A 25,287-nucleotide genomic window follows, 5' to 3' on the forward strand; every position below is an offset into this window, starting at 1 on the left:
AAAGACAAGGTTTTTCGTACTCCTTCGAAATACAAGGTTTTATTTGTGCTTAATTTGGTCTCCGGTTGTGCGGGGCTACTATTGATTATGGCTCGGATTCGGGTTACAAAATCAACACAAGAATTTACTTTCTCACAAAGTTGCGAAGCGACGATGGATCCACTCAAAAAGTTGTATGAGACAACGAATCGAGAATATGCCGAATTGTTATATTTATGTATTTGGATTCTTAGCCCTTCCCCGATTAGTTCTTGTTTGATTTTGTTAAATTCGTTTTCATTATCGTTCATTGTCAATTGTAGATGCCGTATGGCTTACATTAATGAAATTTAGTGTCCTTTTAGGACTTTTTTAAAAAAAATAATAATAATAATGATAATAACAATAATAATAATAATAATAATAATATTTTCTAAAAAAATAATGATAATAATAGTAATAATAATACGTATTATTATTAATAATAATAATAATAATTGATTTTTGATAGCAAAAATTAATATTTAAAGATAATAAATAATATTTAAATATAATAATTATTATTAATTTTTAATAATAAAAAATATTAATTAAATAATATTAATAATAAAAAAATTATCTAATAATATTTAATAATTATTATTATAATAATTAATATTTAATAATAATATTTAATGATTATAATAATAATGCGATAATATTAATAATAGTAGTAGTAGTAGTAGTAGTAGTAGTAGTAGTACTACTACTACTACTAATAATAATAATAATAATAACAATAACAAGAATAATAATAACAACAACAACAACAACAACAACAACAACAACAACAACAACAACAACAACAATAATAATAATAATACCTATGAACGCAAAGACTTACCGATGTGTGATGCTACCGATTGGGTGTTCCGTTGTTCTCTGCCTCGACACCGTGCTCTGCTTGTTCGAGGGTTTTTCCAGGGGATATTTTTGGCGATCACGCGGTGTCGTGTGCTGATATCGTGGGTATTAAACATAGACATAATGTTGTTCGGGATACCCTAGTTGATGTTTGTATCGTTATGGGATTTCAGCAAGCTAAGGAAAGAGGTTGACATTGGGTTGTCTGGAGGGAACGACGAGGCCCTTAGACCTGCTAATGTATTACTTTATTCTTGGGATCGTGGTCGCGATATCTGTGTCGATTTGACAGGATCTTCTCCTTTGACACAGTCAGGGCTATCTGACTTTATTCCTAGACGGGTTGTGGCTAATGCAGCTCATCGGAAGCGGGTTAAGTATGAGGCTCGTTGTCAGGTGATTGGATATGGGTTCATTCCCTTCTCCTTTTCTTCGTTTGGTGAATTAGAGAAAGAGGTTGTTGCGTTGCTTAAGCGAATTCAGAGGTTCTCGACGGCGCAAGACTTTGCTATAGCTAGAGGATAGACTTTGCTATAGCTAGAGGAGTGGGGCCCAGATTGTATCTCGGCTTCCCACTAATTTATTGTAGGTTGTATGACTTTTTGTTTTTGAGATATAATAATAATAATAATAATAATAATAATAATAATAATAATAATAATAATAATAATAATAATAATAATAATAATAATAATAATAATAATAATAATAATAATAATAATAATAATAATAATAATAATAATAATAATAAAATCAGCTCAGCTCTGCTTTAATCTGCTCTGCTCTGCATGTTGGCAACTTGGCATAAACCAATGTTAGCATGACGACTTAACAAACCAGTTTGGAGATGAAAAGGTAGTGGTAAGAAATATATCAATTCTCGGGCTAGAAAAATACAATGTAATCATAGTCGGTTGCGGAACTAGGGAGTTAGGGGCCATGGCTCTTCCCCCAAGGTTAATTAGTCGTTGGTGAAACCATAGGGACTAAGGGCCTATTCTCTTACGTTGAAATTCAGTTCAGCTCAGTTCAGTTCAGTTCACTTCATTTCAGCTCCTAATTTCCTTCTCTTATAAAATATTAAGTTCAGTTCAGGTCAGTTCAGTTCAGTTCAGCTCAGCTCAGCTCAGTTCTGTTCAGTTCAGTTCAGTTCTGTTCAGTTCAGTCAATGAGAACAGGCCCTAAGGTCTCCCCTGAGGTTTTGGTTATCTATTACTTGTTAGTTTTACATTTAATTTATTACACTAGTTATTTTATATGTAATCGATTTGGTTTAATTTCTAATAGAATTTTGAGATCCATTTTTTAGCTCTCACATTCGAAGAAGCCCCCTAACTACCTTAAATTTTTAAATTTTTCAATGCTTTAAATCTTATGTACAAAAAATTCTAGGCTATAGCATTTCATTCTTGAATTTAATATCCATATTCCAGTCTTTTATTTCATACGAAGTATTATGTAATTTTCTCAACTCTTTTTTGTTTTGAGGTATTGATATCTATTAGCTGATCCCACTCTTTCATGACATTTTAGTATTATTTTTTGAGCACAAGATTGTAATACACATATAGAGTTTTACCTCCCTAATAAAAAATAGTAAGCTTCGTGACTGATTATAATATATTACGGTATTACCCCATATAAATACTTAGGCCCTGTTTGATTCACCTTAATTTTGCTGAACTGAACTTATTTTTACTGAACTGAACTTAATTTTACTGAACTGAAATTATTTTTACTGAACTTAAATTATTTTTACTGATTTTCTATTATAATTCTTCTTTAAGAAAACTGGATTTTACTGAACTGAAATTATTTTTACTGAACTGAAATTATTTTTACTTAATATTATTTTTTTAAGGTGAAGAGAACAGGGCCTTAGTCATATATAGTTTTGTCAAAATCTTAAACAAAAGTAAAAATAATACGATAATATTCTTCCCATGAAAGGGAATAATGGGATTTTGTATTATTGGAATGAGTTGACTCAATTTTCACCACCACAAATGGAAAGATTAATGGGTAGTCATTTAGATGATATATTGACCTTATGTCCTCCACAAGAACCTTCCAAATAAACTAATGTGATTACTCCCACTTCCCCATATAATGTAGTTGCCATTCTTTCTCCAATTACTTGATATCAAATCAACAACTCACTAACTTCAAATCCAGGAAAAATAGAGAGCCTTGAGCCAAACAGAGAGATGCCCAACTATGTTATGTCTACTTAGTGAAATGCATGTAATCATGAGGTTTATGTTGACTTTAGACTTGGACTAATCAGGTGTGTGGTACCCATTATATTATAGACTTTTTTTTTCATTATTGTTGTCTTTCTTTCCCATTACTCGCATTATTTTGACTTTTTATACATCTTATATACTTCTATATGTACTATTTTGACTATTTTTTCTAACTGCTTTATAAATTAAATTTTACTGTTGTACGTGAGAAGTTTTAAGATTTATTTTTGTTGTACATTGTTCAAGCATTGACTTTTTATATTATTAGGGCGGCTACCATAGCGAGCCGTGTCCGGAAAGCTCTTTCAAATACTTAGTGGTTAACTAATTTTGATAGCAACTATTTTGTTGGGGGCTGGGACAAACTTGTTTATACATGAATAATAATCTATGGGAAAATACAAGTCAATCTGTCAAATAAACGAATTTTTGTTAATCTAATGGCATTTTTGTAAATATATTGAAAAACAGGGTCATTGTTCAGTACTTTTGGTGAGTTGTCCAATTACTGTTTGCTTTTACTGTTTGGTGAGGAAATTACACATGTACCCCTCAACTAAAACATGAAAATACGCATGTACCCCTCTATTGGTACTTGAAAAGACAATTATACCCCCTGAGTATCCCTCATAATCTATAGAGCATATGATTTAAATTAGTTATGTTTTTTTAATCCTAAATATTTGATTGATTATTCGAACCGCACAAAGTAAACTAGCTATAAAACCATGTACTTGTAAAACTTTTCATAGGATATATAATATACAAGTATATAAAAACAGAGAAGACGGTTTGATCATACTGAATATGAACGAACAACAATTTTTAAATCTGATCAATCTAAGATAATACAAATTATTAATTATTCTAATGTAATTAATTACTCAATAACAATTACTCAATAACAATCTAATCATTCTAATGTAATTAATTACTCAATAACAATTTTTGAAGTACTTATTAACATAATAAAATCAATATGAAGTCAACTTATTATTGGGTTCAAACAGTTTGTAATACTTGTATTATTTTAGTAAGTTGTCCACTACGTACATTGTGTACTATAAGTAGATATTTCTTTACTTTAATTTGCTGGCCTTTATTTTCTCTATGTTTCTTTGAACCGTTTTGAGCATTGACAAACAAGAATGTCAAGATTGACATCCACTTTATTGTCAATGTGTAAATGGTGCATGAACTGCACGTTGTTTACATATTTGTAGGGAAATGTAAGGATTAAATTTAGTACTGTTTTAGATTGTAGGCATTAGGCAACATATTTTTGTAAGGAAATGTATGGATTATATTTGGTTAAATATATTGCTCCTAATTGGTGGACCATATTCTATATTTACTGCCTTTTGATCATTCTGTCTTTTGATAAAATAAAAATAAATAAATAAAGAAAAAAAAAATTCTTAAAATAAAAATAAATAAATAAAGAAAAAAAAAATTCTTACATCAATAAGGAATGTGATGTATGGATGGTCAACTAGTTTAGTTGGTTAAAATCTTACTATGTAGTAACTAATATTCAAGATTTAAAATCAAATCTCATCTACGTTAATTACCTTTGCGATCTTTCAAAAAAAAAAAAAATACCTTTGCGACACTCTCTACACCAAAAAAGTAATTTTTAGAAATTTTATGTATTGGGTGAGTGGATTCTCGGTGTAACAGACTCACCCAATACTTTGGTGAAAAGAAAATGTAAAGGTCTATTTACACTCAATAAAACTTAAAGCTGAAAATCTCACCATTTGGTCATAAAGTCAACTACATGGTTTGTGCATGATAATTTATACAAAGGGTCTGTTCTGATTTACTGAACTGAACTGAATTGAGTTGAACTGAATTGAATTGAGTTGAACTGAATTGTTTATGAGAGAATGAAATTAGGAAATAAAGTGAACTGAAATTAAGCTGAAGAGAACAGGCCCGAAGGTACTACTGGTGTTTGACCAATAAAAACAAATACTTAGGCCATAATTTTATTGGACATATTTTTAATTCAGTTTAATTACTTAATTTCAGTTTTGCTCATTCCAATTATTATTATTATTATTATTATTATTGGTTATCAATTTTTTTATTTAATAGTTTAGTTTAGGTCATATTAATCCATTTTCAACTCAAAAGAATAGAGTCCATCTTTTATGCAATAACAAGTTCTAGATAAGATATTTCCTCAAAAAAAAAAAAAGTTCTAGATAAGATAAAATAAGAAATTAAAAATCATGATAAAATAAATAAAAAATTTCTTGTTGTCCCAGAATAAATGACACGTTTGTTTTATCATGAAATATGTTGAATATGTGTGTGTTAAAAAAGTCAAAGTGTGAAGAATAAATAAGACAGGAGCCCGTTTAAAAAAAAAAAAAAAAAAAAAAAAAAAAAAAAACTAGAGGGAGAATTAGTCGACATGGTTGATTGCAACACATTAGTGGTTGTATTTTAAAACAATATTAGGATGTTAAATAATAAAAAAAAAAAAATCGGTTAGGTTGAGGGATAGGGGATATATATATATATAGATGAAGCCGTGCGATGTACGGTTTGTTAGTATTTTTTATCAAAAAATATTTTTTATATTTATGTGATTAAAATTGTTATTATATTAGTTTTAAAATATTAGATAAAAATTCCTAATCTTAAAAGATAATATTTTGTATTTAATTAATTTAAATTTTAAAATCTCATTCGCCAATTTTACTTACGTGGCATTTGAATTCTTTAATTGTAAAAGAAATTAATAATCTCTTATTTAATTGGCTACCACTTACATTTATAATCCTACATGACGCGCTAAGAAAATTAAATCCTACGTGGCTCTCTAAAAACTCGGGAAAAAACTTCCCTTTATATATATACTAGTTTTGTACCCCGGCGATGCCCGGGTTGTTTATTGAATTTTAAGATAAATTTATAGTTCGAGTTAACTCATGACCAGACCTAACAGGTCTATATAGTAATAAAATTCTATTAGATTGTGAAGTATATATGTTATTTTAACCAATTAGTACATATTATAAATGAATGATTTGCCCTTTGAACTACTTTATTCGTTCCAAAAAATATTATGATACAAAAAAATAAATTTATATGATAATTTTTTAGAATTATAATCTAATAATTTTTTTGAATAAAATTATAATTTAATTTGTACGTTTGAAATATTGGTATTTTATCGAAAATAAAACTCTAAACCAACAATTTTATCCTAAAATTCTATCTTATGAAATCTATTTAAATCTATCCAACGTGGGATGACATTTGGCGAAAAATTGGAACGCCAAGTGTCGCTGCATCGTGACTTGGCTAAAAGTTTTGCACGTTTGAAATATTGGTATTTTATCGAAAATAAAACTCTAAACCAACAATTTTATCCTAAAATTCTATCTTATGAAATTTATTTAAATCTATCCAACGTGGGATGACACTTGGCGAAAAATTGAAACGCCAAGTGTCGCTGCATCGTGACTTGGCTAAAAGTTTAGCTTTATATATTAGTTATATGATATATATTAGATTGTGGCCTGTTCTAATGCGAGGAGTAGTGCCACTATTCTACCTTCTCAATGCAATTTTTTTTTTTCTTAAGTTTGTGTCTTTTTTTTTTTTTTTTTTTTTTTTATTGGTTGTGCGTGTATTCTTGATGTCCCCCATGAAATTGAAAATTGGACAAAAATCTTATGGAACTTTTAGTAAACATATAAATTATGGAATGATAATTGATATATATATATATATATATATATATATATATATATATATATATATATATATATATATATATATATATATATATATATATATATTAACGATGATAATTGATATATATGAAGTATGTAATTTCGCAAGTTAATTTAATGATAATTTGAAGTAAATGAAACTCTACTTACATCATTTTTTTATTACCGCACATTACCATATCTACAATGGTTGTGATAATGCTAATAGATTTGTAATAAAAATTAGGTATATGAAAGTAACATTTCTATCGACATTGACATGAAATTTCCTTCACAATGTTACTTTTAAAATCACTATTAATCGTTACTTGTATGACAGTATATATAAAGGATAATATTGTTAGAAAATGATGGTGTAATTGTGTTTGATTAATGTTGAGTCAATAAAAGATAAGAACGAGGAAAACAATTAAGAAAATGAACAAAGAACACTAGGATTTGCGTAATTCGGTCAAATTAGACCTACGCTCACATGTGGGAGATTCGAAAACTTATTCATTGTAAAGGAGAAAGAACGAGAGAATATACAAGGAGTCAGATCTTCATGGCTCTCTAGGGTGTGATCTAGTTGATCAACTAAGGACCCTTTTATAACATAAGAAACCCTAAATTATTCCTCAACTATACTCAAATAGCCGTCATAGAGGAAATATAATTTTAGGAAATATTCCATAACAAATGCAAGCAAACAGACCAAAAAACTGAAATTTCCAACTAGAGTACTTCGTTAGCAAATATCCAACATAGTCAGTTTTTCGTTAAATGGTCATAACTTTCTCGTTTCTTATCGGAATTTGGGACATGACATACTGTTTGAAAAAACTCTTAAAACAAGCTATTACTAGAAAATTCTTAAAACAAGCTATTACTAGAAAACTCTTAAAACAACTATCACCTCCGACTATAATAACCTAAAAATTACTTATAATTTGAGAGATATTTGTATTCAAAGTCAATCCTACTATATTTCAATTCACATGTTAACAGATATAATCATTATTACAATTATTAGTTATTATTTATTGTTATTTTAATGTCTTAATTTGCTTGTTTAGATTGATAGTTAAAGATATCTCTAACTCTTAGGGTCATTGACTGAACTCAGCTGAACTGAAATGTACTGAGCTGAACTGAACTAAACTGAGCTGAGCTGAATATTTTATCAGAGAAGGAAATTAGGAGCTAAACTGAACTGAACTGAGCTGAACTGAACTGAATATTTTATAAGAGAAGGAAATTAGGAGTTAAACTGAACTGAATTGAGCTGAACTGAACTGAACTGAACTGAATTGAATTTCAACGTAAGAGAACTGACCCTTAATTGATGTACTTAGTCAAATACTCAAATGTATCTGATCGTATTTTTATTATTCCTTACTCTTGAAGTATATATTTTCATAAAGTCACATCAATATAATTAAGCTTTTTCTTATACTCTCTAAGTTTTCTCTCCTTCTCGATCTCTAAGGTTTCCATTTTTTTTTCTCATAACTCTATCATTATCACCGTTTGTTATCATGAACTAAGGGTCTATTCTCTTTAACTTAATTTAAGTTCAGTTTAGTTTAGCTCCAATCAGTTCAGCTCATTTCAGTAAATTAGAACAGACTCTAAGCAGACTATTACTACATATGTTCAATAATATTCACCATTAACCAATAATAATAAACCTGATATTAATAATAAAAAAAATATATTTTAAAAATAAGAAAAAAAAAGGAAGGAAAAAAACAAGAGACTCAAAGAGAAAAAAGATTGAGTGGGAGGGAGAAAAGGATAGTGAAAAGACAAGTCAGACGTCAAATCGGAGGGTCAAGAAATCATAAGACAGTCAGTGTTATGTGGGAGCTGCCAAAGTAGAAATTATATGTATTGTCATTCCATCCGATTTTCTCTCCTTTTTTCTTTCTCTCTCTACTAATTTACCCTTTTCTCTCTCATGATTAATTTACGACTACTACTAGTACGAGTATTAAAGATTTTTTCCCTAATACTAGTAATACTTCTTTTTATTCCAAGTATACTACTGCTCAAATGTGTTCTAGTAATCTCGTTATTTGTACACGTGCAATCTCATGTTATTTGATGTGCCGCTGCGGATTATTGTTTTTGTTTCAAATTCTACTTAAACTTACGTCTTTTGTATGTACTATCTCCGTTACATGTTATTAGCAACGATTTGACATAAAGTAGAGAGAAAAAATGTCTAATCGTTGCAAATAATATGTAACGGAGGTAGTATGATCAAATTATTGGTTATGGGCAAGTAAAATATGTTATTATATATGAAGTATGTATGTAACTAATTTAAGTACGGAGTAATAAGTAAAGTGTGTCTACATTCTACATCTCAAATTCGCCATTTTTTTTTCTATTCTATTTGTCTTTTTCTTTTGTCTCCTTTAATTTCGAGTAGATTGTTTACGATAAATTTAAGATTGGATTAATCGACTAACCTCCAAGTATCCAACAATTGAATTTTATTCCCTTTCCATAATATATTTTTAAAGATTTAAAGATAGTGAAGGGAGTACGCAACTATTGTTATTTCTTGTAAAGACAAACAAACATGTATTTAATGAAGCTTTGGATATAGAGGTATATTAAATGGGAAAGGTTAAGAAGTACTTTGTATATGATGACATGAAAGATTTGTAAAGTGTTTGGTACTTTATAGGTAAATATACAAATGTTGATTGTATACTAAAACTTACAAATAATCAATTTGTTGAGATACTTAAAATGGAATACATGCATTGGGGCAGAGGGATACAGTAACTAACAACAATTTTGATCAAATAAATCCATAAAACTAAAATACAAATCACGATTGATCTTTTTTATTAGTCAAAATTAGTTGATAACAACTAAAAAATTAACTTCAAGATCAGTAAAGCAGAGTGTAGTAATTAGTAGCAATATTGTGCAAAAATTTCAATCCAATTAAAGCTTAATAATCAGACCATGCCAAAGCTGTTCGCTTAGTACAATTGGATGCAACACTTTTTGGTCAAATGAGAGCTGAGACCATTTTTTTTTAAAATTTTTATTTATTTATTTATAAAATTTAATTTTTTAAAATTTTTATTTTTATTACTATAAGTTGAGACGGATCTTTAATTAATATGGCTATAAATGAAAATAATTTAGTACTCCATATTTCTTATCATTTCTAATTACAATTTAATTAATTAATTAATCTCCTTATGGTGGTGTAATGTCCGTTTTTTTTATTTAGAACTAAAGTGTAACTATGGTAATGCACAATATATGTATTCTAATTTACCACGAAATATTTTCTTAGCGATAAAAATGAGTTAGGAGAGTTATTTATATTGCAACAACTTTTATGATTTTTTTTTAAAAATAAAATAAATTCAATCGGGTGCTTATTTTATAACTTAAAATTTGAATTTTGAGGGTTTATTTCACTATGATGCACTTTTTTTTTTCTAAATGTATAGTATATAGACTGCATCATTTAAATGTTAGTTCTAATCTAACTTTCTGGTAAGAAGTTCATGCACTATCATTAAAGTCAAGGAGCAATAAATGGTTTGACTCAAGTAAAATTAAAAACTTACATTCGCAATAACTATTGTTCTCAAAGAAGAAGTACAATAGAAAAAGTTTTAGTAAAAAAGTTCCTTCCAAATCAATAATCATAAGACATAATGAGTATTGGTAAAGGGATTTAAATCAATCATGGTATAAAAATACTGTAGTTTGTTTCACTATGATTTACTTTTGAACTTAATACATCCTTTTGCATTATATCTAAAGAACCCTAGGCATTATATTGTGTATTTGTGTGTGTATAAAGCTAATTTAAAACTTTTGGACTTATAATATATAAGCAGTACTTGTTTGAATTTTTAATTTTGAATATATATAGTGCTTTAAGTGATCCATTACTATACATAGGATCGAGGTCTCTTTTGTTTATAATAGCAAGGAGATTAATTTTTTTTATTTTTATTTTTATTTTTAAAAAAAAAAAAACAGTTCAATTCAATTTTTTTTTTTAAAAAAGGAAAACAATGATTATTAATCAAATGACAACCTTTTATCTACTTGTAAAACAAAATCGTAATTGTTAATTTTTTATATTTTCTCTGTTAAAAAAAAGGTTTATATATTTCCATCAAAAAATGCATTCTACGTACCCTGCATAAGAGAGTATGGAACAAATCAACTCTAAATTGAAATTGTTTTGTTCTAACAAAAATATCCAATTAATTGAGTCAAACATGTATATATTGCATATCCTTTTCATGGAAGCAAAAATCTTTCATCCCAAAGCTTCAACTCTCACACTAATGATTTATTCACATTTTCTGAGGTATAGATTAATTCCATTCACACAAATAAAATAAAAAAGTTAAATGTAGTGAGTTACTCTTTACATGTAATTAATCTCCACCCTATTTATGACCAATGTAAATATTAATTTTACACCATATATATGTATCACAATCTCTCATTCTTACACCCGAGTGAAAAAGATAAAATAAATAAAAATAAAAGATGATGATGTAATATTTACAATAAATATTCCATAGACACTCTAATTATTATCCAACTTCAAAATAACTTTTTAATCGATTAATTTTACACTTTTACCCTCTTTTGTACGTTGTCCACAATACTACGTTCTATGTATATCCAAGATATTTTCCCTCCTTTTTCACCATAATAATTATGATGAACATAAAAATATGTTTAATTTTTCCCACTATAAAAAAGGAAGTAAGGAATTTACCTCATCCAAAAAGGCCAAAGAAGTGTTTCTTTTAATCCTATTCTCCTCTCTATTCACCCTTTTGTCCCCTTGAAGCCAGTATTTTGCAGGTTGCCGTAGCTTGTCCCTTTAGCTTTTAAAGACCTACGCGTAGCACATGCAATTATTTATTCCCCAATTCATCCAAATTTTTAAATACAAGTAATTAAATTCATTTATTACATCAATTTAAACATAATTTCTATTTTATTTTTCTTTGTTTACAAAACTAAGCTTGATCTAGTAAAAATGATTGTGCCTTCCAAATTTTGGCTGATGGTTCATCCACTTCCAAGATACTCTGCATTGATCTAATCCGCTAATATTGGTCTAATAATTTAAATCATAAGAGTTTGAAGTTTAGTTTGGGTCGGTACTCCTTTACCTTAAGAAAACCTTATCAAATTCTCACATGGTCAAATTTAACAACCTTTGATTACAATATAGTTTTCTACTTAAATAATTAAATGTATTTTCTCGGTTTTCTTTATACTAATACCTATACTTTTGTATTATTTAGAATTTTATGCTTACCAAATATTAGTCAACAATGATTGTGAATTGATTAATATCTTTAAGTAAAAGCATTGAAAAGAATCTAACAAAATACTACATTATATTTTTTATATATAGCACAAAATATAGTCAATTAAAAGGTGTATGAATAGTGTAAAGTCAAACAGTAAAAGTATAAAAGTATAAAGAAAATGCAAAACAAAATCTTTGTATGCACTCAATCCGCTTCAGGTTAAATACTACTCCTTATATATATGTTGAAACTTTCATCTTTATTTAGCATAACACGTATCTTTTTCGAATGTCTTCATATGTATAAACATATGATACTAATCTTAGTATATAAGATGTTTTAGATTTATGTCAATGTATATCCTCAGTGTATCGACTTTTCATGTTTTTAATCAAATAGATAATTAGATATATTAGTAATTCAATTACAAATGTGTCGGCAATATGTTATGTTTAACTTAAAATAGAGAAATGATAATAAAAGTCATCACATTTTTTAAAAGAATAAAAGTCATCACATAATAAAATACAAAACTAAATTATCAATAACGATAAACCGTGAAAAGTAAAATGGTGCACAAAAGGAAAAAAAAACCAACAAACCCCTCCTTATTTATTACTCCGTAGCTACCATTTATTATATATTTTCAATATAATATACTACTAATTTACGTCATCTAATTATTCCAATTATTAACTACGTATATATATATATATAAAAAAATTATTCCAATTATTTTTATTGTTATTATTCATCTCCTTTTAAATACCCTCAGCCGACCACTCCATCCACCCCATTTGCTTTCTTGTAAAATCCCCTCTTTCTCTCTCCTCTTTATCTCTCTCTCTCTCTCTCTTCCAATATTTTTTTCCTTCAAAAAAAAAAAAAAAAAAAAAAAAAAAACTTCTTTCTCTCATCTTCAACTATGAAGCTCACCTCAAACTATACACCATTTTCACATCCCTAAAATTTTAACAAATTCCTTCAATATTTCCTTCTATTATAAGAACAATTATTATCATTTTTACCATTTATAACCCTAAAAATAAGAAGAAAATAAATAAAAATGAGTGTAGATGATTCCTTGCGATCTCTATCGTTGGATTGCCTGAACCTGTTAATCAACGGCCAAGCTTTCAGCGACGTAACCTTCAGCGTAGAAGGACGTTTAGTACACGCGCACCGCTGCATCTTAGCAGCGCGTAGTCTGTTCTTCAGAAAATTCTTTTGTGGGCCGGACCAACCGGGTGGGCTTGACCCACGGGTCATGGGTCAAGCCTCATCGCCTCGAGCCAGTGGTGGTCCGTCACAAATAATACCGGTTAACTCAGTCGGGTATGAAGTTTTCATGTTATTGCTACAATTTCTTTACAGTGGTCAAGTTTCAATTGTTCCTCAAAAACACGAACCTCGCCCCAATTGTGGCGAGCGCGGTTGTTGGCACACGCATTGCACCTCCGCCGTTGATCTTGCTCTTGATACTCTCTCCGCCGCTCGATCTTTCGGCGTTGAACAACTTGCTTTGCTTACTCAGGTTCGTTATAAATAATTTTAATATAATTTGCGTCATTTGGGTTGAATAAGTAGTGGATGATGAGCTGAGGTATGATCTTAATTTTTTTATAAAACAAATATAATTCGGGGTTTGTTTTAGTTGGTCTTGTATACAACGGGTGTATTGTTGTTTGCCGTCAAAATTGGATGAACTTGTTAGCTTTAAAATTGGCAAAAATCTCATCCAAATGGTTACGAGTACTTACTAAATATAGATCTTATGATGATTGTTAAGTATGTTTGTATAATTTAAGAATTGATTTTTGGGGGTAGGTGTTCAAATCATTTCAATCAAAGTCTTTTCTTCCACAGTTGCTGGGGGGGACAAAATTTAACTGATTTCTTGTAAAAAAAACTTTACTTTCCTCATTTGGAGCAACTCATTGTCTAAACTCTAATATGGTAATCTACTCATGCTTACACAAACTCCCATAAATGTAAATATAAACAAATGAATTATTCTATTATCTTTATTAATTATGTGACATTTATCCAATTTTTTGTGAAATTAAATTTTGTAGTACAAAAGTCTGTATTCATGAAATGATAGGACTTTGTATCTTATTGATTGATTACTCATACTGAAGTTGTCTTTTTTTAGCTATAACTTGTCATTCTATAGTTTCTATTAATTCATCCTATATGAAAATTGTAATTAAAGTGATTTGTTATTGAAAACTTTTAAAATAATTTCTCTCCACTTGTCATTAGAGCTTAATTAACACAATATAAGTTACAAACTAAATAAAATGCTATCTTTGTCCAAATTGAATTGGCTCACAATTAGCTGTAATTACAGTATTACGTATTACACTATCGACTGTTAAAAAATTACACTATTAATGTGACAGCTAATTCTGAACAGAGGATGATTGTACGGAGTTATTTGTATTCCCGTAATAGTTTGTGTAAGAAATTTACCACTGGATTTGTGTAAAGGTCCAATCATATACATTATTTCATGCGTGCAAATTTTGGAATAAGATTTGCTCAACAATATAAAGTGATAGCCCTGACACTTATGTTCAGTTAGTTATTTGATCCACCCTATATGAACCAATTAATAGTATTGTTTAATAAACATAATTAGAGTATATTATTGGTGTTACATTGCATTATTGATCAATGTTTAATTTTGGGGATGAATTTAATTTGCAGAAGCAATTGTCAAGTATGGTAGAGAAGGCATCAATTGAAGATGTAATGAAAGTACTAATAGCATCAAGGAAGCAAGAAATGCACCAACTATGGACAACATGCTCACACCTTGTAGCGAAATCCGGCTTGCCTCCGGAAGTGCTAGCTAAACACCTTCCAATCGACGTGGTAGCGAAAATCGAGGAGCTCCGGTTAAAGTCATCGATAGCAAGGCGATCATCCCTTATTCCTCATCACCACCACCATCACGCTCACGACCTTGGCCTCCCTTCCCCAGTGGAACAGGAGGACCACAAGATCCGGCGTATGAGACGTGCACTCGACTCGTCCGACGTGGAGCTAGTCAAGCTCATGGTCATGGGTGAAGGCCTAAATTTAGACGAGGCATTAGCACTACACTATGCAGTAGAAAACTGCAGCCGTGAGGTTGTTAAGGCATTGCTTGAGCTAGGGGCAGCCGACGTAAACTACCCGGCCGGCCCCACGGGGAAACCCCCGCTTCATATAGCAGCCGAGATGGTGTCCCCGGACATGGTGGCAGTGTTGTTAGACCACCACGCAGACCCGAACGTACGCACCGTAGACGGAGTCACTCCCTTAGACATCCTAAGGACTTTAACCTCGGATTTCCTCTTCAAAGGGGCGGTCCCGGGTTTAGCTCACATTGAGCCCAACAAACTACGACTTTGTCTCGAACTCGTGCAGTCCGCTGCAATGGTGATCTCAAGAGAGGAAGCGAACGACAACAACAACAACAACAACGCCAACAACAACAGCAACAACAATAACAATAACACATCGATTTATGCACCCGTTGGAGGCGATCAAGAGAATACTAGTAGTACTAGTAGTAGTGGAAATGTTGGGAACATTGGTATAGATTCAAGAATGGTTTATTTGAATCTAGGGGCAGTTGGTTCAGCCTCAATGGGAGATCATCACCACCATCATAATGAGGATAATAGTCATACAAGTCACCGGAATCCGGCGTCGATTTACCATCACCACCACCAGCATCACCATCATCATAACGAGTATTGAAGTTAAATTTTGGAGCTGAGGGTACGGACGTACGTACGGTTGGTGTTACATATTTTAGTTAATTAATTGAAAACAATCAATATGTAATTATCCATCTATGCAACCTAAGTCAACAACAAATTACTACTACATAGGTGGATAATGCTAGAATTATTTACATAATTTTGCTCATCAATTAATTCAATTTGGGTTTCTCTCATTTTTTTTTAATTTTTTTTTTCTTGGTTTTTGTAGGTTTTTTTTTTATTTTTTTTATTTTTTGTGCATGATCAGTTTAATGATGAATGATTATATGCAAAATGCAGTTGATCATGTGAAGTGGAAATTCTGGCTTTTTTTTTAGGAGCATTAATTCTACAAAAAAAGGAAAAAGAAAATTTAAGGTCAATCTTTTCAATACAAGCCTGTAAAAATTAAATTATGTTTTGTGAAAATATTATTACATGGTTTAATTCACCTCTGTGAAATTACAATATCATGCCCTATTTATTGCTAACTTTTCTTTTCTTCCTTGTCTCCCACTCATCTTTTCTTCCCATTAAAATTTGTTGTTTCCTACCCTTTGGCTTTTTTGATAAGGTGTTCCTATATATTAAAAATATAGAGCTTTAATTAAAAAAAAAAAAAAACAAAAACAAAACAAAAAATAGAGTTTTTTTAATTTTTGTTTTTTTTACAGTGAATTTATTCATTTTGAAATGTTCATCATTAATTCACATAAATTTATGCTTGTTTACTAATAATGATTATAATAGTGTACTATTTGTTTCAAAAAAACAAAATTATAATAGTGTACTATAAGAGCTATATTTCACTCAAAACAATATGACTATGACAAAAATTTTGTTTTTATAAAAAGTATTTTGACTGTTTAAATGTTTTTCCTAAATGTTTTGAATGTAATATTAATTTGACTTTTTATATACTTCTATCAATGATTATTTCAGTCAAGAAAATTTTTTTAAAACAAAGAGATTACTAATTACATGAGTGTTGATAGGTTAGCTCGTGATCAGATAGTGCTAATAACCAATTTATAGTGTATAATAGTAATCTCAAAATAATGTTTATTTTTATTCATAATAATGAGTGCATTGTGTTGAACATTATATCATGACAATATATTGAATTGCTTTTCAACTTGCTATCAAGATTGCAATACTAATACTATTGGTTTAAAAGTAAGGATGTGAAGTGTGACTATTTTCCAAATTGGTAGCAATTGTCATTCTTGGGAAAAAACTACAAGTCACTTCTAGTTCAAAGTTGTAATTGTTGGTACAACATTAGTAATCATTGGTATCCATTTACAATTTGAGAAAAACCCTTTGTATGTATGTATCCTTATAAAGGATAATTTTCTGCAATTACTAAAACGGACATTTGTAAATTAAAATGTAATCTAAAATATTATAACCGGTAAAACTTCAAAGGTCAAATTAAAATAGAAAAGTAATTTTTAGTAAAAAGATTCTCTTTTTAGTCTATATAAGTATGTTTTTATCATCAAGTCTTTTCTCTTGTGTATAATATAATGGTCTCTATTGTTGATTATAAAATAACTTAATTATCTGTACAATTTTAGAAATAGTGTTATTGTTATTCAAAAACAAATTTGAATTCAATCAACATTCATGTCGTTTGACTCATTCATAATCAAATAATAATTGTCTTAATATAGTTTCTTGTTATAGTTTGAAATACTATATATTACTACCTTAGTATTAAGAATATTAAGATAATGCAATTATTGGTTATGATAGGATTAAATATTATAGTGTATGCAAGCTTTTATCAAAATTTGAGGTTGTAAATTGACTTCCCTAGCATGTCTTGGTATTGTAGTGTAGTTAGTTAACAAGATTATATATTTATACCTGTAGTTTATTTTCACATATTTATTTATAATATATGTGGCTAGATCTTGTTCTATTTGGGAAAATGAGCTGTTCATGCCTTTTATGGTTCATTTCTTTTCTTGGCTACCTCCAATCAATAAACCTTTTCACATAAGTTCAAGTTTGATTGTCTTTTTGGTCTAATTGTAATAGTTTTTTAAGGCTTTGTGGGTGCAAATTATTGATTGGTTTGTCTTGGATGAACGCAGCAAATGAACTGTGACCACCAGCAAAAATGGACTTATCATAGCATATACTATAATTTATTATACAAAAATGCAACAATATCTTATCTTAATTATTCTTTTTGATATCTTATTAATTAAGTATTTAGGATTCCAATAACCCTCCTTTTGCTTTTTCTCGACCTTGCCATTTTGGGGAGCTCTACTTAATAATTATCTTTCTTTCTCCTTGTTTATCACTTAATTGAAACCCTAGGTTTAGCTCTCTCCATCACCTAAATTGCTAGCTAGGTTTGGCCTACGATCGCGCGATTCTTTCTCACTCTTGCTCTTTTCATATTCCCCATGTGACCTATCCTATAAAATTCTCATTCGTACTTTAGTCAATAGTATAATTACTCCTTTTGTTTAAGTATCTATTCTTATATTATGCGCCCGACAACAAAGTGATGATACAGATTTCCCGGTATAATTATTATATATCTATCACTAACAGATCTACATATTTGACCTTTTTAAATCCAAGAAAATTAGGATTCTTAGTTCTTGTCGAATGCTAAGATCTTGACTACATAAAAAAATTAACTACTATAATGGTAAGGTGTTAAAATAGACTATTCTCGGGTTGTTGTAGTTGAACTTATTTTGATACATGCATGAACTAAATGAGTTTTCCTAATGATAATTTACCAGAACTCAAGAGAATTATCTTGTACATTTAGATGACTTGATTATATCTTTTACTACTATCATTTGTGTAGTAATTATGTACTATTTACATATAAATGATTTATTTAGAAGGATGCATGAACATTACCATTATGAAAGCAATTAAAGTATGGGCAAGATCAGGGTTCTTATGTGAAAAGGTGCAATTTTCACCTAGGAAAATAATACAGTCATTTAGGCACAATCAAATAGTAAGATGGAATCATACTTTGTTTTGGCTTTAGTCCTGTCACATTTTAGCATATTTGTCTAAAGATTTTGTTGATTTCCCAAGGTAATAGTATTATGCCAATAATTCATCTCTCTCTGTTAGTTTGTTATTAACATCTTAAGATTACAGTTTAATGGACAATAATATTTGTACTTGACGCTATATATATACTCTCATACTCTGTACATCTATAATTATTTTGTACATTAGCTATCATATGTGTTGGGTGTGACCCAAGTTTGACCCAAATTTTAGTAGCCCATGGATTGGATGGATTATTTTTTGCATATTTTAGAAGCTTTTGGAGTCATGTAGCATGACTCTTATTGCTAGATTTTACTATTAGCGTGTATCATGTAAGTCACTTGAATAGTCTAGAGAATTCTTATATGGTTCGTGAACATTTAAAATATTATGGTCATAAGAATGATGAACGAAGTTCTAGAATCTTCCACCCGTTTCTTCCAAGCTCCATTTTCAATTATAAGTATAGGACATATACATTCAATCAAAATCCATACACACACAAGAAGCCATATCTATAAACAAGTCTTTATTTTATGTATTGAGAGTTTGCTTTTACTATTCAGTCTTTTAAGGGTTCTTGTACTCTCTCTTTTATATATATATATATATATATATATATATATATATATATATATATATATATATAGGATTATTGCAATTACTTTATCTTATTATTGTCATTTCAATCTCTCTACATCTTTAATTTGTTTTCGCTGTGCAATTATCACACTAAAAATATGTCTAATAAACATAGTACTTTGTAGTTCGTACTGCTGACAATATGCAAGATTAGTAATTCTAAGATCTCGTAATATTTACCTGATCCATCAAGTAAATTGTACCCGAAATTGGGCTACTCAATTCTTCAATAGACAATACTTGTCTGACCGACTTTGCAACTTAATAAAATAATTAATAAAACTTGATCATAGTTAGAAATTCTTGATAATAATTGGACCTAAGAATATATTTTAATTGGCCCAAATTTAATCAATATAACTCATCACCTTTATATGAGTTGAATGAATATTTTAACAAGTGGATTGTGACTATATTCCTTTCTTCTATCACTGTATTAATTTACAAAATGTAATCCATTTAAAATCTTTAATAAATCATCAAATATGAATTATATCTTTTTATTATATTTGTTATTACTTTTTTTTGTTGGAAATTTTATTTGTTATTTTAACTAAGCTACACAACAAAATTAGCAGAAAATTATGTAAGTATTGTTTTATCATAATTAATGTCATGCCTTTTTATACAATTAGTTGCATAATTGTGTTCTACACAATAAATCCAATATTTTTGCACTATATCTAACTAATTACAACCACTACTTGAATATCTTTAAGTGAATACTCGATGTGTGTTGAGTAAACTAAATAGCCAAATGTTATTTCACATTATCCACCAATAAACGATTGGCAAACATACAAGGCCTATATACTTCATAAGTAATTGGTACATTGCCTTCATAAGAAAAAAATGTTTCTTGTGTTTCAATAATCTCATTTTCATTTTTCAAAGTTGGTTACAAATAGCCTAGAAAATTCATATGCAAAACGTTGAAATCTTTTTTAGGGTCCATTTTTGAAAACTTAGTTTTTCCTCTTTTAATTGAATTTTTTTAATGGTTTATTAGTTACTCCTATTACTTATTACGAGTAGTAGACACTCTAGGCTTTTTTTTTTTTTTTTTTTTTTTTTACTCCTTAAAAACTAACTTATAAACTATCCGTACCCTTTCTTCTCTTCATTCACTGATTATTTACAAATGATATTTCGATTAAGAAAAGTAAGTTGGGCCCCAAGCTACTTTGATAAAAGCAAATAAACTGAAGGTCATAGTCGAGCAGATTAGGATTAAAATAAGACCTAAGTCATCCGTTGAGTCATGACCAATCTCATGTGACACAATTGATGATGATTAATTATTTTAAAGTTTCATGCACACACATTAACAATTGTATTGTCACATGCACATAATGTGAGAATACTATTCTTTGACTTTATGTAGGTGTGCATGGTTTGTTGTGCGAAAACATATTGGCAATGTTGAGATACAAATAACAATAAAAATTAAGTTAGAATCTACACAAGTCACTAAATTAAGCAACTACTCTCGATCTTATTGTTCTTTATCAAGCACTCTCCCTTTTCCTTATCATCAAAACTTGAGAAGATTGCTAGACCAACATTGTCCTCTTTCACTTTGACTATGAATCAATCATATCATGCACTCTCCATCCCCCTATATCATCAAAAAACTTGAGAACGTTATTACACTCTTACAAGTCAAGCCAGTGGATCTGGTCATTGATGATAATTTAGTTGATCACCTTTATATTATAGTCACATACTTCGGTTAATTTAATTCAACATGTAATTTTAAAGATTTAAAATATGTGCAGTATATATTTATACATTGTTAATATGATTATATGAGTATACAGTTAAGTTGTTTGAATTAGATAAGTTCAATAAAAAAAGAGTTCATAATAATTTTTTTAAGAAAAATTGTCAGGAAAAACCCTTTAAAAAGTGACCTTTTTGTTCAAAAAAACCTTTTAAATTTTTTTTTGCCAAGAGAAACCTGTTTTTAAATTTTATTTTTGTTCAAGACAGCCAACTCCCATTTTCCGACGACGTTGACTGAATATTTCCCGGCGTTGACCGCCTGTTTTCCCACATGTGCGTGGCACATGACTTCTAATTTCCCAATGACACCCCATTTTCCTAATTGCATACTCTTTTCCCTCCGATTAAACTCTCTCTCTCTCTCTCTCTCTCTCTCTCTCTCTCTCTCTCTCTCTCTCTCTCTCTCTCTCCTTGTCTTTATTCTATATAGGACATTTTGTGAGAAACTACCTTTTAAAGCATTTTTTTTTGTGAGAAACTACCTTATAAAAAAAATGTTGTAAAAAACTACCTTATAAAAGCTAAATGTTGTAAGATACTACCCTTGGTCGGAAAGTGAGAGTTGACTTAATTTTTCCGGCGTTGACCTAGCATTTCATCTCTTTCTCTGCTCTGTGTTCTCAAGCCATTGCTGGAGTGTAGCTAATTCGAAGCAATTGAAGGCTTTCCCACCAATTTTCGACTAGAGGTAAGTGTTTAATTAGTCCAGCTCCGAGTTTCTTGATTGAAAATTAGGGTTTTTTTTCCCTTTTTAAATTTTCTTAATTATGCAGCAAATATGGATCGAGGAGATGAGGTGTGGTTGTGGTTTTCCTATTACAAAGAGGACTTCGTGGACCCATGATGAGGGTATTCTAGATTGGCAAAGAGATGTGACTAATGTCATTGATGATGTAACTGCCATGGAAGAAAAGATTAATGGCCTTAATTCTTGTTCATAGAGAGATTAAAGAGAAGGAGAAAGAGTGTTTAGTTGGAGGAGAAGAGTGTGAAATTAGAAAAAATGGGGTGTCATTAGGAAATTAGAAGTCACGTGGTCAACGCCGGGAAATGTTCAGTCAATGTCGGAAAGTGGGAGTTGGCTGTCTAGAACAAAAAAAAAAAAATTTAAAACAGGTTTCTCTTGGTAAAAAAATTTTTAGAAGGTTTGTTTGAACAAAAAGGTCACTTTAAAAGGTTTTTCGTGACAAATTTTCCTTTTTTTAACTCTTCAAATTTAATTCCGTAACTTAAAGAATAGTACTTAGTACAATACAATATGATGTAGTAATATACACTTGTATTACGTAAAAACGTAATTTAGATCAAGTGGTACATAATACTACATATTCTATGTATTATATTATATCAAAATCAATGATAATTGATGTGATGACATACCCACGTTATCTCTCAAGTAAGGTTATTAGTCAATCTTTTGTAAAGTTTCTGAAAAAGAATGATATTAAGACTGTTATTTTAAGTTTTATACAAGATTGAAATCTCTCCACGTCGAATAAAAGAACTTAAAATCCAAGTGGGACACTTATATTATAGTGTCCCCCATTTTTATAAGAAATTTTTGCTAACATTATTGTTTTTTTTAGAGGGTGGGTTAGAGGGATCTTATAAATATTTATATAATCAAATAAAAAGCATATATGTTGCAATTGAATCAGACAAATCTAGACCTTTCGTTGTCTCAAAAAAGAAACAAAGTTGATTTTAATTAATATATTAATCTCCTACTAATACTAATTTTTTATTTAGTAAAAATGTTGTGGTTCCTATTAATGAAAGGGACATGAAATTATTATTTTATACTACTTGATTTATACACACTATGAAGATAATGGAGCGTTATCACAAAAAGTATAAGATTATTTAGTAAATTACTAGAATCGTTATGTTATATCATAACCACCCATTCTCCACTTTACGGCTTGATCATCTTATTTACTCATGTGATGATTATCTTTATTAATCACAATTTCTTATTTATGGAAAACTACTTAGGTTTCACTCTATTCACCACATTTTAAAAAAGTTTTAGACTACGCAAATGTTGTAAATAACTTTATCATTTTTTAAAAAGTTAATTAACCATCTTTTACATCAAATTATGATCGAAAACTTAGTAAATACATTAAACTAATTAACCCTTTTTAAAATTAAATTATGATTAAAAAAAAACCCTTAATAGATTGTATGAAATTATGATAGAAAACTTAGTGGATTGTATAATACATTAAATCATCGGATACCAAATTTGGTGGTAGCGCATATAAAGATGGATAGATTGTGGACTTGTGGGTTGTATGGGAAAAGGGTTGATGTGTAGTCAATAAATAGATGGCGAAAGAGTTATGTAAAATCACATTTTAATACCAAGGACCTTTCCATATTTGGAATAACATATAGAGAAGAATTATGTCCACTACGAGAGTAGTGTATAAATAATATAATTGTCGGTATCCTTTTCTTCTTTTCAACAACAAATAATTCATACTTTAAATAGTCAAACTGAACTACTAGGTCAATAATTTGAGACTTAAATTAAGCACTTGAACATTGTCAAATTTTATTTATGAGCAAAGTTGGGTTGCTTTAATTTAACCGAGCGACTTTTAAGCTAAGGGAATTATGTCGTACTTCACTCATTTTTATTGCAACTAGAGGGACTTGCTTTTAAGATGAGGAGAGATGAAGAGATTAAAAAGGGAGACTAGCGTAAAGTGAAAAGAGATTGGGAAGAAGCACGAATATGCACTTAACAACTAAAAATGGTTGTAGCCTTGTAGGTTGTAGGTTGTGTCTTGTTACTCTTGTGTCTAACTTGTAGGCTTTGAACGGACGTAGTCTAAACTCTAAACATTGATCCATAAGTTTTGTGTCGTATTGAAGATTTCAAGGCCACAAGCCAAGCCCATGCACCACCTCGATGTCCTCTAAACTTGGAGCTCCATGCACACTAAAGATGAGCACGGGCCGTGCCGGCACGAGCCCGACACGATTCCGGCACGGCACGAGGCACGGTGACCGGCCCGTGGGTCAGCACGCCTGCACGGCACGTGGCACGAGGGCACGACATGTGGCACGACCTTGCACGGAACCAGGCCCGCCATAATTATACACTATTGTACAATTTTTTTATTATTGAACCTCGTATTTCGTATAATAAATGAAATTATTCACCAATTATTGTACGGTTTTTAATTATCATTAATTATTTGTATTATCGATTTATCAAACCGGCTATCGGCATATAATAAAATAGTTATTCTTCAATTTTTTATGTTCTCGGCTTATCGCACTCGTGAATTTTTGTTTTTTTTATTATTTGCATTGTTGTTTTTTTTGTTAAATTAATAAAATTATTTATATAAACTTAAACATAATTAGATAAATAATTTATATAACCTTAATTAAAATAAAGCTGTTCAAAACAAAATATATTAACATAAACATTAATTAAATTGTAATATATATATCGTTTTTTTTATTTACATTTATTATTAAAAAAAAAAATATTGACACGGTTTGGCCCGCAGCCCAGCACGGCATGGCCCGCCAGGCATGTGGGCCGTGTCGTGCCGGGGGCTGGGGTGTGCCAAATTTAGGCACGGTACGGCACGCCCACCACTGCGACACGGCTAAGCACGGCTCGCGGCCGCACGGCACGACCCGTTGCTCATATTTAATGCACACGGTATTCCAAAGAGTAGCATACAATTATGATTATCAGATTATGTATATCATGTCATGCAGCTGCTGTTTTTTTTTTTTTTTTTTTTTTTTTTTTTTTTTTTTTTTTTTTTTAAATAAATGTTGGATCATGCGATGCCCTGTTAAATGATTCGATCTCAAACTCTCAATCCTCACGTATCATCCT

General features: G+C 29.9%; 1 protein-coding gene across 1 annotated transcript; it reads left to right on the plus strand.

Moving 5' to 3' along the window:
- The first annotated feature begins 13,085 nt into the window (after window positions 1-13,085).
- LOC145631072 (BTB/POZ domain and ankyrin repeat-containing protein NBCL-like) lies at window positions 13,086-16,141 on the plus strand. The gene is made up of 2 exons (XM_081683172.1): window positions 13,086-13,723; window positions 14,902-16,141. The coding sequence occupies exons 1-2, from the start codon at window positions 13,256-13,258 to the stop codon at window positions 15,940-15,942; spliced, it is 1,509 nt and encodes a 502-aa protein (XP_081539298.1). The 5' UTR covers window positions 13,086-13,255; the 3' UTR covers window positions 15,943-16,141.
- The last annotated feature ends 9,146 nt before the right edge of the window (window positions 16,142-25,287 follow it).

Source organism: Chenopodium album, chromosome 5 (genome assembly GCF_948465745.1).
Source record: "Chenopodium album chromosome 5, dcCheAlbu1.1, whole genome shotgun sequence".
NCBI classification, from domain to species: Eukaryota; Viridiplantae; Streptophyta; class Magnoliopsida; order Caryophyllales; family Amaranthaceae; genus Chenopodium; species Chenopodium album.